Source organism: Setaria viridis, chromosome 2 (assembly GCF_005286985.2).
Source record: "Setaria viridis chromosome 2, Setaria_viridis_v4.0, whole genome shotgun sequence".
NCBI classification, from domain to species: Eukaryota; Viridiplantae; Streptophyta; class Magnoliopsida; order Poales; family Poaceae; genus Setaria; species Setaria viridis.
The window spans coordinates 35,989,817-36,003,647 of record NC_048264.2 but is presented as its reverse complement, the minus strand read 5'-3'; the positions used below and the strand labels follow the sequence as shown (position 1 = coordinate 36,003,647).

Genomic DNA, 13,831 nt, shown 5'->3' with positions numbered 1-13,831 from the left:
TTCCCCTGGCCACGCACCGCAAGCGAAAGCCCCTTCCTTTCCTCGCTCGGCCGCCGCACTCCCCGCTCCACGCCTCCACGGACGCCACCGCCGCGGCTGAGCATCTACGGAACTTGGCTGCATAGCCTAGCATGGGGAAGAGGCCGAGGACGACTCCGCGGCGCGCGCCGGCACGGCCCCCTCCGAAGTCCAAGCGGACCGACGAGCTGGCGGCGATGTCCGACTCCGACGACGACGAGATTGAAGCATGTAAGATGAAGGGGATGAAAGGCTCCCTCCTTTTCGTTTCTGAAGGGCATGCGTGCGGTTGTTCCTGTTGGCTGATGTGAGCTTTGTTGTTGTTTGTCTCTGATATCGGTTTTGCAGTCCACAAGCAGCAGGACATGATCCCCCTTGACGACGACGATGGTGAGCGCTCTAGTTTTCATGCCATGGAGAACGTCGATTTGCTTCATCCATCTATCTTCCTGCAATTTCCTAAGATGTTTCCATTTTTTTTGGGGGGGCTGGGTTTCAGCGAGGGAGTCGGAGGATGACGATATGGAGCAGCCCGTGTTCGACCTGAAGGTAATTTTTGCCCCTTATTGATCTTGTTCTTCAGGAATTCGCAATGTATGGAGGAAGCTACAAATTATTTATGTAACTTTCAAGGGTTCGATGAGTCTGATTGATTAAATGCAACAAGTAATGTGGTCGGAGAGCACAACTTTAATAACTCAATGATTTGTTTTGTTCATTCAGCCTAAACTAGTGCTTTGATCGTTATGGATTCTATCGAACACGATATTTCCACAATTTCTAATCATTGTATTGCTAAATGTCAATAGGATGTATTGTGTAATAATACTAATGCAACACATTCTGGCTTTGCACTGTGATGTAATGCACTGCTGCTACCCTATGTACCGTAAATGAACCTGATTTGTTGAAGGCCAAATGATTAGAAACTTGTAGTTCTGTACTAGTTGACACTATTTCTATCTTCTATGTATTTGACTTCTTCTATGGTCTCAATTATTTTAGGGTGTTTCTGATAGCGAAACTGATGATGGCGAAGGAGAAGAGAACGATAACATGGAAGCTAACTATGAAGATTGGGACAAAGGGTATATTGCAAAATGTAAGTTTGTGAATAGCTCTTACCTCATATCTCTGGGCATAGTACTATCCTGTTAGCATATTTTGTTCATTGCTGTTTAGCAATATGCTCCTGTGGATTAAAAATTAATTTCATGTATAAATAAGTGAATTATTGTAAATATACTTAGCCGCCAACAGACCTTTGAGTTGACACTCTTTTTTAAGAATAAATCATATATGTATGATGCTGATGCAACTGTAAAGGGTATGGGTGATAGATAATGCTGGCTTACAACTTCAATGTGAATAAATCCGTTACTATGTTAGGATGCTATGCTAGTGTTATTTTAGTTTCTTCTACTCTCAGAATTTATGTAGCATGTCAATGCAAGCTATAGCTCAATTATTATGATTTACATTTTTAGCGAAATTATAATAAGAATAATACTGAACCACTTTATTTAGCACACCTGTTTCTTCTGATGTGAGGTGTTTGCATATTTATGACTTGATGTGTTTGTATAGTAAAAAGAGCAGCGAGGGTTGTGAAACAAATTGCTGGAGGTGATGATAGCATGGATGAGCAGGAGGAAGATGAAAAGACCAAAAATGTTTGGGGCAGAGGTAAAGGGGCATACTATGACAAACAGCTTGGTGAAAGTGGTGATGATGAGTTGGATTATGAGGAGGAGGTGCAAAGGATCCAAAAAGAAAATCAAGAAAATCTGTCTATGAAAGATTTTGGATTAGAAGATGGTGAAAGTGATGAAGAGAATGATGGCACAAAGGTGATCGTTACTTTCTCTTGTTTACTTTAACTAGGAGATGGCTTTGAGCATTGCCTAAACTTACTTCAGGATGTCTTCTTATATAATAACTGATTAAAGTTATGCTGCATGTACACAATTTTAATTTAATATGGGGGAAGTCCATGTTTCCTACCATCATCTATGAAACTGTTCCTTTTCCAGCGCTCAACTATTAAAAGCGTTCACATTTGAACCATCGTATTTAGAGTGGTTTTAGGTAAAATGGTGCTGATGTGGCAATGTGGCCTAAGGCCAAAATAGCTTTTGATTTTAAAAGCGAATAGTTCTGGAATTATTCTTACTCACACTATGGAGCATCACTAACCTGCATATGATATGTATGTTTGAAATAAAGTATCAAAGGCCTGCAGAAGATAATACTAAATAAAACCATTTTTTTCAGGTGCTGATTAAGCTTTAATTTCCTTCTAAGAAAATCAATGAAGGTTCTAAATACTCAGAGGTGCAGCTGGGAATGTTTATAGTCTAAACCAATTTCATGTGAATTGAATTAAACTTAAATCAGCATGCAAACAAGTAGGTTATAACCAAGGTTACAAAAGGCGCTAGGTGCTCTCTAGGTGGTGACCCTCCGCCTAGAGCTTAGGCATGCCTAGGTGCTTTCAACGTTTCCTAGGCGTTGCTATACACATACATATACTCTAATAGAAGAGGAAAAACAAGAGATCAGTGGTCCTAGTGTTAGTGTTGGATAGAAAGGCCTGCCAAAGCAGCCCAAGCTCAAGTCTGAACAGCCCAATTAAGCCACTTGACCTAGCCCTCCTCAGCGTGCGTAGGGCGTACCCACCTAGCTGCCGCCGCCACTCTCCTTTTCCCCCTCGCTTCTTTTTCCTTCTACGCAGCAGAGCCTGCCGTCACTTGAAATCCCTTGCTGCTGGCCATCATGTGGCATCATGTACTCCCTCCATCCCATGAAGGGTGCAATCCTAGTTTTTTTTTCAGACAGCTTAATTAGTGGTGGTGTGAAAAGACTCTTATACCCTCGTTTTTGGGTCACATGCAGTTAGCTTTGGCATGCAAATTAAATCTGACCACTTAATTAGGCAGGTAGTTACATCCGATTCCTAGGATTGCACTCTTTTATGGGATTTTTTTTCAAACGCTAGGATTGCACTTTTCATGGGACGGAGGGAGTACTTGACAAATCGGTCGCCCCTGTCCTTATCCCTTGGGTACTCGCGCATTCTCTGGAGATAATCTTTTCTTTACGTGGCTGGTTTGCTGCCCATGCGGACTCTTCTGCCAGTCTTCAGCCTGCTACGGAGCCTATGCCTCCGCACCGGCGCCCAACTTCCCTGCCTCCCTCCCTCTAGCGCAGGGCTGCTGCAGGCCACCAAACCCTCCCGTGCTGATGGTGCAGCACTGGATCTAGGGGTGCGGGGCGCCTAACCTCTGCCTATTTTCCTAGGTGAGGTGCTGCCCCTGCGCCTAGGGCTTAAGAGTGCCTAGGCATGTCTTTTGGAACACTGGTAGCACAAGTGGGGATCTCTTAGAGGTTTTGCAAATCTTTACAACTTTTTAAATTTTAAAAACCATTTCAGCCTTGCTCCATGTCGTTGCGCCAGGGCCACATCACCTAAACTCACTTTGTTTAGGTTGAGGGTTGAAATTGGATAGTTACCATAGTTGTGGGTCGAAACATGAGTGATTTGGAAATTGAGGGTTGAATACCATGTGGCTCAGAACATAGTTGAGGGTTGTAAAATGGGTTATTCCTTCATTTTAAATTCACTATCTTTTCTTTGTTCAACTATAAGACTTCTGATTTCCTTTATTTTATACATGCTCATTGCTAATGCTAATTAAAGACAATGTGTTGCCTGCAGAAGGAAATTATTTCGTTATGCTAGTACTTTGTTTGAGTATATGTTCCTTGATGCATATATTGGGATGAAGCTGACATAATACTCCGTTTACCAGCAGGCATCCAACCATGAAACCAAAATGAAAGAAAACCTTGCTGTCCTATCAAGCAATGACAAAATGGGTGTGCTATACAGGTCTGTTACTGTACTCTGTACAATATTAAAATTATTTCGAGTTCCTCACAGAGCCTGTCCTCATGATGTTATGGTTCAGTGAAAAAATCACCAGTGCATGAACCAACCTTTTTGCCTTTCAGAATAATCATGTTGACTGGTAGTGCCACTCAAATCAGCCTTGCATGAATATGCCCAATACCAAAATTTTCAGATTTGTAGTGCTTGTAGCATCTAAATTATGGACTAGTAGAAGTGACATTATTGTTATGTGTTTAAGTGCAATCCATGATCACATCATATATTATTTTTATGCAGTTCTGCTCCTGAACTCGTTAGCTTGTTGTCTGAGTTGAAGGAGGCCCATGAAGAATTTAGGGCTATAGGACAGCTCAACAATCAGGTAAATTATTGCTACTCACTACTGGATCCATTTTCTTGTTTCTTATTTTTTAATAGTATTCACTGAATAATTGCATAACTTGAAAAATTAACGTGAGGGAGAACTCTGAAACTTGAAACATCAATTTTTCTTGGCGTACCAGTAACATTTAACCCTTTGTTGCATACTATTCGTGATGCTTAGATGTAACGCACTATTCAACAGAAGTTTGTATGGTGGTTCAGTGAGGACTGAGGACCATATCTTTCCTACAATAAAGCTCAAAGAGGAGTGGTGAATATCCTGAAAGGATGCACATACTTTCTATTTCGTTTTTTAATCTACTACCCTGTTTTGGCACTATTCTCCATACCCACTATGATGCTTTCTGGCGTAGCGACCGACTGCCCACCCATAGGCTTGAATTTGCTGTAATCTGGCATGTTGGTGATTACCATTTATTCCTGGTACATGCAAGTGAGTCATGCAGTTTTGCCTCCTATTGTGGTTTATGCTACACTACATTAGCTGAACTTGGATGGCCTTTTGTGCTTCACCACATACATTTACATGGCAATAAAGTTGGTAACCTTCTGGTGAAGTTTGGCAAAAACTTTATGTCAAGTGTGGCCATGTAGTTGATTTAGGCAAGCTGTAGTTGTGGAACCAACCAAACATTGACTTCTGAAACTGTGGTCTAAGTTTAATGATGGCAATCTTAGGTTTCAATCCAAACTGCCGCTGGCTCATGCCTTCCATGGCTCTCATCGCCATCTGCAGATCTTTAGGGTTCTGCAGCCCCACATTTATGTGAAAGGTGTCTGCCATACTATTCATAAACATCTGCACTTGTTCTGAAGTGGGATCCTTCACTTAACTCAGTAATTCCAATAACTTTGCCTGCTAGTCAGCATTTTTCCGATGCCATGATGTGCACTTCAAATCATGGACCTGAACTTGCACGTGGCATTTGGCAGTGACACCAATGTCCTGTCCTGCCAACAAAGCATCAAAGCCACCTGCTTGGCAACTGCCTGAAGTTGGATACTTCATTAACAGGATCCATGGAAGAGTGGTTTTGATACTAAATGTTTTGAACATATCTGCTGCAAGTTGAGTACTTGAGCAACAGAGGCCATGTGACTATGCGGCCAGGCATAGCGTATGCCCTTCTGTTAGCTTTCTTTTGACTAAAGTCTTTGTTGTTGTTGGCTATGCAGCCATGCAAGGTCCTGTACATGTAACTTGACTACTGGCTTAACAATACCAGATCCTTTGCAAAAACCAATTTGAACACAAGTTGCTTCCTAATAAAATCAAATTGTTCACATTTGATTCAACTATGAACTTGGTTGAACTGAGCCCACAACCTGGACAACATATTTAATAATAACGCGTTATGGAGAATGGCGTGAATATTTTAGGTACCAATTTCATGATTGCGAGTTCAGTCATATATGACAAGGGCCCAATTTTGAATTGGGGCAGGCCATAGTTTTCTTCACTGAATTGCAACCAAAACAAAGCGAACTATGATTCTGAATTGCTCCATGATTCTTCTGCCTTTCTCTGCTCTAATGTGATCTTCTAATGAGATATTACCCCCTTCCCTCCCTCTTTTCTCTGGTTTCCTACGTGATAACTGAATATTTCTGCAGGTGACAGCTGGTCTAGGCAAAGCTAAAGGTGGAATGCTACCTTTGGAAGTGAAGAAAGCTTGTTTGCTTGCTTATTGTCAAGCTATTACCTTCTACCTCCTTATGAAAGCTGAGGGGTTGTCCGTGCAGGATCATCCTGTAATTTCTCGCCTTGTAGAGACCAAGAATATGGTAGACAAGGTTCGTTTTTAGTAACCATATTCCTGTATGTAATGAATTCTGAAGGCACGATCATGCTGCCTTGTATCTGCCTGATGACATCCCCCCCCTATTTTCTTCACATTCTCTGGTTAATATTCTAATCAGTCTTACTAGACCAAAAATAAGTTTAGTAGAAGTAGCATGTAAGAGTTGTTCAATTATTGGGTATCACTGTTTTGTGGCTCGTTAGATAATTCTCTTTCCAAGTTGATTGGAAAGTTATACAGACTGTCAAAGATTTAATTTCCTCTCTTTTGCAGATGAAGCAAGTCACCACGAATCTAGGTAGGCAAGAGGGGAGCACTGATGGCCATAACATGGATAGTGGCACCATCCAAGCTGATAAGATAGTCTCATTGGACAAACAGGAGGGCAAATGTAGCAAAGTACTAACACTGGATAAAGTGAAACAAGTAACTTTGTTGTGTGTGTGCATGTGTTTTTTTTTGCTTCATTATCTGGGCACTCCATATAACTCATGATGCTGATAATTCAGGGTGCTGAAGTCTCTGAATCGAGAAAGAGTGAGCCTTCTAATAATGATCGCCACAAAGTTAACAAAGAGAAGAACAAGGTTTAGTCTGCTATGAGCTTGTAGTGTTTGTTATTTTCCTGTTGAATCAGTGTAGATGCATAAAATCTGAAATCTAAAAATAACAGGATGAGCACATAGGCTTGCAAAGCCTGGAAATGTTGAAAGTAAGAGCCAACCTTGAGGAAAGATTAAAGAAAAAGGGGCTCTATAATTTGACAAGATCGAAGCCAGAGAAGTTGTCAAAAACCAGGACAACTAGTAATCAGTGAGTTATTAGACATTTCCTCTGTTACATAATGATGTTTCCATTTCTTGTGGTTTACTAATTTTATATTTAATATACAGAAGAGACTTGCAGACATTGGATGACTTTGATGATGAAGTGCAGAGGAATAATCAAATGATGAAACCTAGCAAGCTTGTGGCAGCTGCTGCTAAATCTAATAAAAACAAGGTATGGTACACTGTTCTGTTACAAGTTTTCAGTTTTTGTTGTGCTGGTTGATCTCCAATTGTTTCTTGTGGTCCTTAAGGGTTTGAAATGGGACAATATGTAAACCATCATACCATGCCATGAATCAACTGCTACTGATCTTGGTCATCTTAGGTTGGGAATAATTTCATGTAGTAATATCTTAATCACTGTAATTAATATCCAGAATATAGCTCCAAGGGAATTTGTTTATTGAATTTGAAATGGATTGTGAATTTTACATTCTGATCACAATATTGTAGAATATTCTGATTGCACAATATGGTATACTTTTGGGATACATCTAGGTTTTGCCCTCTGCTGCCCGGGAAAGGGTGCTTAGTATGATTTGCATATTTTGCAAAGAAAAAAGGGATTTGGATGAGGTTAGGGCAGAAAAATTGCATATATGCTCATAAGCTATGATGTGACTTTGAATTTTATTGGTATCTACAACTTTATGGTTGTATCTGTGTCTAACCGCTTGTTTTATATCTTCAAGTTTGTTTCTGGTGATGATGATCTTCCAAAGCGAGATAATGTTGGTGAAAGGCGGAGGAAACATGAGCTTCGTGTCCTATCAAGAGTAGGAGCTAACTCAGTTGAATATGATCATGAGTTGCCAGAAGATGGTGACGGTTCTGAAGACGAGTTCTATCAGGATGTGAAAAGACAGAGGACTGAAAAACTGTCATTTAAGAATGAGAAGTACTTACCGTAAGTTCCACTGATTTTTGATGTAGCAAGGTGCTTGTGGTAAATGCTATACCGGTGCTTATTTTTTCCCCCTGTATGACAGAACTCGTGGCATTCAACCCGTGGAGGAAGAAACTGAAGGAGATGGCAAGAGGAAGATTTCATATCAGGTTAATATTCACTCTGGTGTATCATACAACCTATTGTAAATTTTGATTTCCTGTAACGTGTTTCTAAGTAAATCCAAACTCTTTCAGATCGAGAAGAACAGGGGCTTGACACGTTCCAGAAATAGGGACAAGAAGAATCCGCGAAAGAACTACAGGGTAAGTAACTTTGTATATTATGTGTATTATATGTTAGTCAAGTGGCATGGATGATCTTGAGTGAACTTTTTTTTTTTGTGTGTCCACATACATTCAGGATAAGCATAAGAAAAAGCTTGTCAAGCGGAAAGGCCAAGTGCGTGACATCAAGAAGCCATCCCGTCCCTATGGAGGTGAAATGTCCGGCATCAACCCTAACGTTAGCCGCAGCGTTCGGTTCAAGAGTTAATTTCATTTGTATGTTCAGTTTTATAATGTTGGACATGAAAATTTTAGTCAAACGGTTGTGTGGTAACCGGGAGCCACATAATTTGTCTTCTGATATTAGATTAGCAGAATATTGACTTGCTAAATATAATTGTCGCCTGTGACCTTTACTGGTGAAAAACAATGCCATGATATTCTCTTGTGGTACTGCGGTTGGCAACGACGCCAATGGCGTGCCCGTGCTCACGCCGGTTCGCATATTGTATTGGACGTAAGTCAGGCGTGTTTTCCCTTGGATTAGGGGTATGTCTGCTGCTCGGTGGCTTTAGATTTAATTTGCAATGGCAGCGCTGCATTCAGATCGGCATCTTGAACTTGATGGTGCGGCTGTATCATCATCTGGACTCCCTTGTCATGTCCGCAAAAATATAAGTGGGATGGATGGTAAATCATTTGCAGTCTTATTCGGCGGGATCTTGACACGGAGGACCTAGACACTGGGGTTTCTTTTTTGCATCATCTTATCATTTTTTACACTGGGAAATTTAAAAGGTTCATAATGACCTGACAACTTAGATGCGCGGCTATTCTTGAAAAATGTGTAATTGTCTATTGAGACTTATCAACTGGAATTGTTTCATCTCTACAGACCTCTTTACATATGTGTCATGCCATACCCATACTAATATATAGAGTCAGTGCTCTGGATGTTCAGCAAGGCGAGAGTAAGTAGTAGGTGAGCTATAGATGGAATATGGTTGCTGCCAGACGAGTTATTATTACACTGGATTCAAATCCCGGGTCATATATAATTTTTTTTCCTATAATAACTTGTGGAGTAGGTTCCACTCTTGAATATGTCCTCCGATTTCAATGGCCATGATTATGTACTCACTTCATCCCAAAAGTTAGTGCATTTATTATGAAAAATACTGTCATGATATATACTGTAACCCTTTAGATTTAAGATAATATATATTTTTAGATATTGCTAGTCAAAATATCATATTGGAGACCGTGCTGATATCCTAATGGACTGATGTCTAATGTTTCCAATAAGAGGAAGTTCTTTCAAATGATCCATATGCATTGGTTTCTTCTTGTCAAAGCTACACTTTTTGTATTTATTTGTTTTTATTTACTCCTTCCATTTGAAATTAGAAGGCTCATTTTGCTTCGTTAGGACAAGCCTTTATTTGTTCAACAATTACTTTATCACTTATTAAAAACTATGACACCAAATTGATTAAAAATAATTATTTATGTTTATGTTTGTTGTCACGTAAATAAAAATATGATGAAATGATTGTTTATCAAACCCTTCTCCTAAGTCCTAACCAAACGAAATACCGCTTGTAAAAAACTGAGAGAATAGAAACAACCATCAATCACTTCATAGACAAGATACCATGGAGAAACATAAAACACAAAGTGAGTAACATGTTGGTGTTCAGCAAGCAAACGAGATTTTGCATAGGATCGATCGGTGGCTCGATCTCTGCATCAATCCTGATTCTTGGGTCAGCTGCTCAAGGATCATGCACATCTCTAGATGTAGGACTCGACGGATTCAACTACACTTGCAGTAGGACTTCCATGAGAGTCAGCTGCCTGAAAGAATTTGTTCGACCAGTTCCTGCCTCCGAACTCGACCTGCGATAAATTGGTGTTAGATCTCTATAGGACTGGTTGCAGTGGAAACAAGTGGACGAGGATTACATCTGTCAACACTAAATTGACACGTATGAGTTCCTGAAACGCCTCCCATTCCAAAGAACAGAAACTGAAATGTTTTTGGTTCTGTTGTGAATCAGACTCCCCATGGTTCCGCTCGTGTTCTCTGTCTAGTGTCCAACGAAGAAGGAAGAGTATTAATAGAACAGATAATGTATACCATTGGAGTTTAGCGTTGAAGTGTGAAATTAAGAGACCATGTATATATGATGAACTGGATTACTGAAATATATTGCTACCAGACAAGTGAAGTTATTACAATCTCAATCGAAATCCCGGTCATTAATTTTTCCCTGTAATAAGACCATGTATATGTGTTTGAAATTATAAGATCCATTTTGTTTCTTTGATAAAAACCTTAACAAATAATTGCTCCATTTATAAACATCTTTCGACACAGAATTGATGTTATTACAATCCAATTAAAAAAATGCTTATTTCTAATTGTATTTTATCATATAAATGAATATTGATGTAACAGTTGATGACAAGAAGAGACCATGGATTGGAGAGACATAATAAAAACACAGTGATTTTTATTTTTTTAACATGTTGATCGCAGTACGTAGTAATCTTCAGCAGGCCGCTTTGCTGCATGCATTGTCAGCACCAGCCACCAGCACACTGCATCAGGCTGCTCATGTGTTCAGTGAGCAACCACACATTTTGGATGGCGTCCGCGACCTCTCGCGGCTCACGCCGCCATGACAATATGACCAACACGCATCGGTCTCCCAGTTCCGATCTTACAACGTGGCTGCTTAGCTGGAATTGAATGGTCTGAACGTCCGATGGCTGCGCCGGGTGCGCGTGCGGGTCGCATCCCTGAATTGGCACGCACCGTTCTCAGATGAATTCCTCAGACGCCTCCCGTTCCAAAGAACCAAGAACTGAAATGCTATTCTTTTGCTCTCTCATTCTCCGCTGTCTAACGCATAAGCGTGAAGCGACTATCTTGCAGGCAGAGGCAGCCTCTCTTGCCTTGGGCTGGCTAACCAGAACTCATTCGCATCGATCCGTACGCCCTCGATCCAAGCGAACCAGGCCGGCCAGAGTCAGTCACAATTAACATTCAAGCACGAAGTGACTGTACTACAGGTATACGATTCCTCCTGATGCCTTCCATTTCAGAACCACGTCAACTCCCATCATTGTTCATCTCGTGTGCAGCGCTATCAACAGACTTGAACATCTTTGTAATTTTTGCTTAACCCAGAAGACTACAAAAACGCTTCTGAGCTCAGTCTGCAAGTGTAGAAACACAGGAAGGAAGAACCATTACCAAAGAGTGGGGTATATATATATATGCATGTATCGAGTCAGCTAAGTGTTAGTAATGAGATTAGATCATAGGGTACTAGAAAATAAAGAGTAATAGGACACTACGTACACATTAGGATAGAGTTGGTAGTGAGTAATGAACAAAGACCAGACGAATAATCACGATGAACTACTAGTACATGATAGGGGTACAGTGGATAAAGGTGAGACGAATTTCCAGGTCCAAGGAGCATTTTCGGCGGGTGGTGTGTATATTTATTGACTCTTGATCATTGGTTCCTCTATAAAAAAAATTATGTCAACATTGAAATGGCGTCACACTTTATAGAAGTGACACAACTTGTTATTTTAGGTGGGTGAAATATAGAGAGCGAACAGAGGGAAAGGGGACTCCGAGAAGAGCTTTTCTATGAAAACTTGGAAATACAATTGGAAGAGACACAAGAGAAACTTCTAGTGCAATGCACAAATAAGCACACACACAAGAACAAAGGTAAATACATTTGTTTGGGGAAATCTCTCCTAGTGAGGTTGAGGCATAATAATTAAATGATAGCACACACAATTTTCACAGTAGGACAATACTGAATTTTGTCACCGCATAACTTACAGTGTTAGGGCGTGTTTGGCTCCAGGTTAAACTTTAATCCCTATCACATCAGATGTTTGGATACTAATTAGGAGTATTAAACATAGGCTAATTACAAAACTAATTGCACAGATGGAGGCTAATTCGCGAGACAAATCTATTAAGCCTAATTAGTCCGTAATTTGACAATGTGGTGCTACAGTTTTATAATTAGCTCATATTTAATTCTAATTAGCATCCGAACATTCGATGTGATAAGAGCTAAACTTTAACCCTAGTATCAAAACAGCACCTTAGTGTTCATGTTCACTTTAGGTATCGTTGCAGGGTGAGGACTAAATGAATGGCCATGTTTCATGGATGTTACAACCGACTGCTCCTTCCGGTCAACGCGTGCACGCTGGCCCACATTCGCTCTATCTTGTTTTCTATTCCCCTTCCTTTTCTCTCTCCCTGCACACGACCGGTGGATCCTCAAGAGTGGATAGGCTTCACCGGCGGTGAGGGATTAAGCAGCCAGCGGGTGGCGGCGTGCCCCAGGGGAGCAGCTGCGACCGGCATCACGCGGATGAGCCCGTAGCGACGACCTAGAGAGTGGTGGCACAGCCGCAGGCCCGGTAAGCGGCAGCGGATGGTGGTCGGGGGAGCTCGGCAGCTGCGCACGACGCGTGGCGTGGGGAAGTGACACGGTGGCATCGCCGGGCGGCGGCGCTCTTTTTTTCCTTTTTTTTTCTCTTTTTCCAGATTTTGTTGCTAGAGTTTTGTACGTAACATTTTCAAATTCTGTTCATGATTTTTTTTTCTGCGATTTTTTCATCAATTTTTGTTTTATGAATATTTTTAATTTTTTGTCTCAAATATTTGTTTCGAAATTTCTGCCAACTTTTTAAAAAAAGTTTAGACAAAGTTTTGCGAGAAAGTTTTTTCTAGAAATTTTTGTTTATTGAAAACTTTGCTCATATTTTTTTCTCACATTTTGTTTCTTTTTAAAGAATAGTATATAACCCGTTTTGTTCTTTGAATTTTGGTCCAAATTTTTTTCTGCAAACTTTTTTAAAATTTTCTATCCTAAAATATTGTTTATATAATTTTTTAGAACGCATCGGAGACAGACAGGATGCTGCTCGAGCATTGGTGCATGTGCGTAGGTGTCCCTCGGCCCGAGCGGATGGGACGTTGTCGGGAGATCAACCGGACTGGTCGCCCGTAAATTTGCAATCCTCGTTTGATTTCCCAATAGCTTATAAACTCTTGGGACCTAAGGCAGTTTAATGTTGGGATCCAATTCTCTAGCTAGAATTTAAAACTTTTAAATCATAAAATTTTTTAGACGGACCTTCCTTCCAAACAGGACCTAACTCGTTCTCCTTAGGTATGACGCGTTTGTTTTTTTTCTCGGCAACAGGAGGCTGGAGCCCTTGTAGATGAGCTACCTATCGCCCTGATCCATGCTGTTTAACTCACTTGATCCCCTGAGATGGCCTTCGTCGGACATAACTGTAGCCTTTCCCATCCCTCCGTACACCCTCATTCGAAGCGAACCAGGCCAGAGTCAGGGTCAGGGACGAAGCACAATGCTACTTTGATTTCTGTATTCGAGTCCTCCTGATGCCTTCCATTTCAGTACCAGATCAGCCCCCTATTATTGTCGATCTCGTGTGCAACTCCCTACTTAATTGGCAACAACGAGCTTGTCTCCCCGCATGGCACTCCTAGATTATCTTCTTCTTTCCCCCTGTTTTTTGCTCAACACAGAAGACTACAGAGTACATATCACCAAAAGGGAGAACCAAAGAGTTATGTATATATACAGGGAAAAAAGTATAAAACACCTCTTCAATAAAATAGGCATAATCTCGTG

The 13,831-nt window shown here is 40.8% G+C and overlaps 1 protein-coding gene across 6 annotated transcripts; it reads left to right on the top strand.

Annotated features, from left to right (window-relative positions):
- LOC117845289 (protein THALLO) lies at window positions 1-8,573 on the top strand. Of its 6 annotated transcripts, none has more exons than XM_034726266.2 (16): window positions 1-249; window positions 367-408; window positions 518-567; window positions 1,024-1,120; window positions 1,606-1,868; window positions 3,831-3,910; window positions 4,208-4,292; window positions 5,930-6,109; window positions 6,391-6,543; window positions 6,627-6,704; window positions 6,791-6,930; window positions 7,014-7,119; window positions 7,640-7,854; window positions 7,937-8,003; window positions 8,091-8,159; window positions 8,257-8,573. In XM_034726266.2, exons 1-16 carry the CDS (start codon window positions 132-134, stop codon window positions 8,386-8,388), a joined length of 1,875 nt encoding a protein of 624 aa, XP_034582157.1. In that variant the 5' UTR covers window positions 1-131; the 3' UTR covers window positions 8,389-8,573. The 6 variants fall into 6 exon arrangements, with proteins under 6 accessions (XP_034582157.1, XP_034582158.1, XP_034582160.1 ...); XM_034726267.2 differs by having other exon boundaries at window positions 2-249; window positions 3,834-3,910; XM_034726269.2 differs by having other exon boundaries at window positions 2-249; window positions 6,391-6,516; window positions 7,011-7,119.
- The last annotated feature ends 5,258 nt before the right edge of the window (window positions 8,574-13,831 follow it).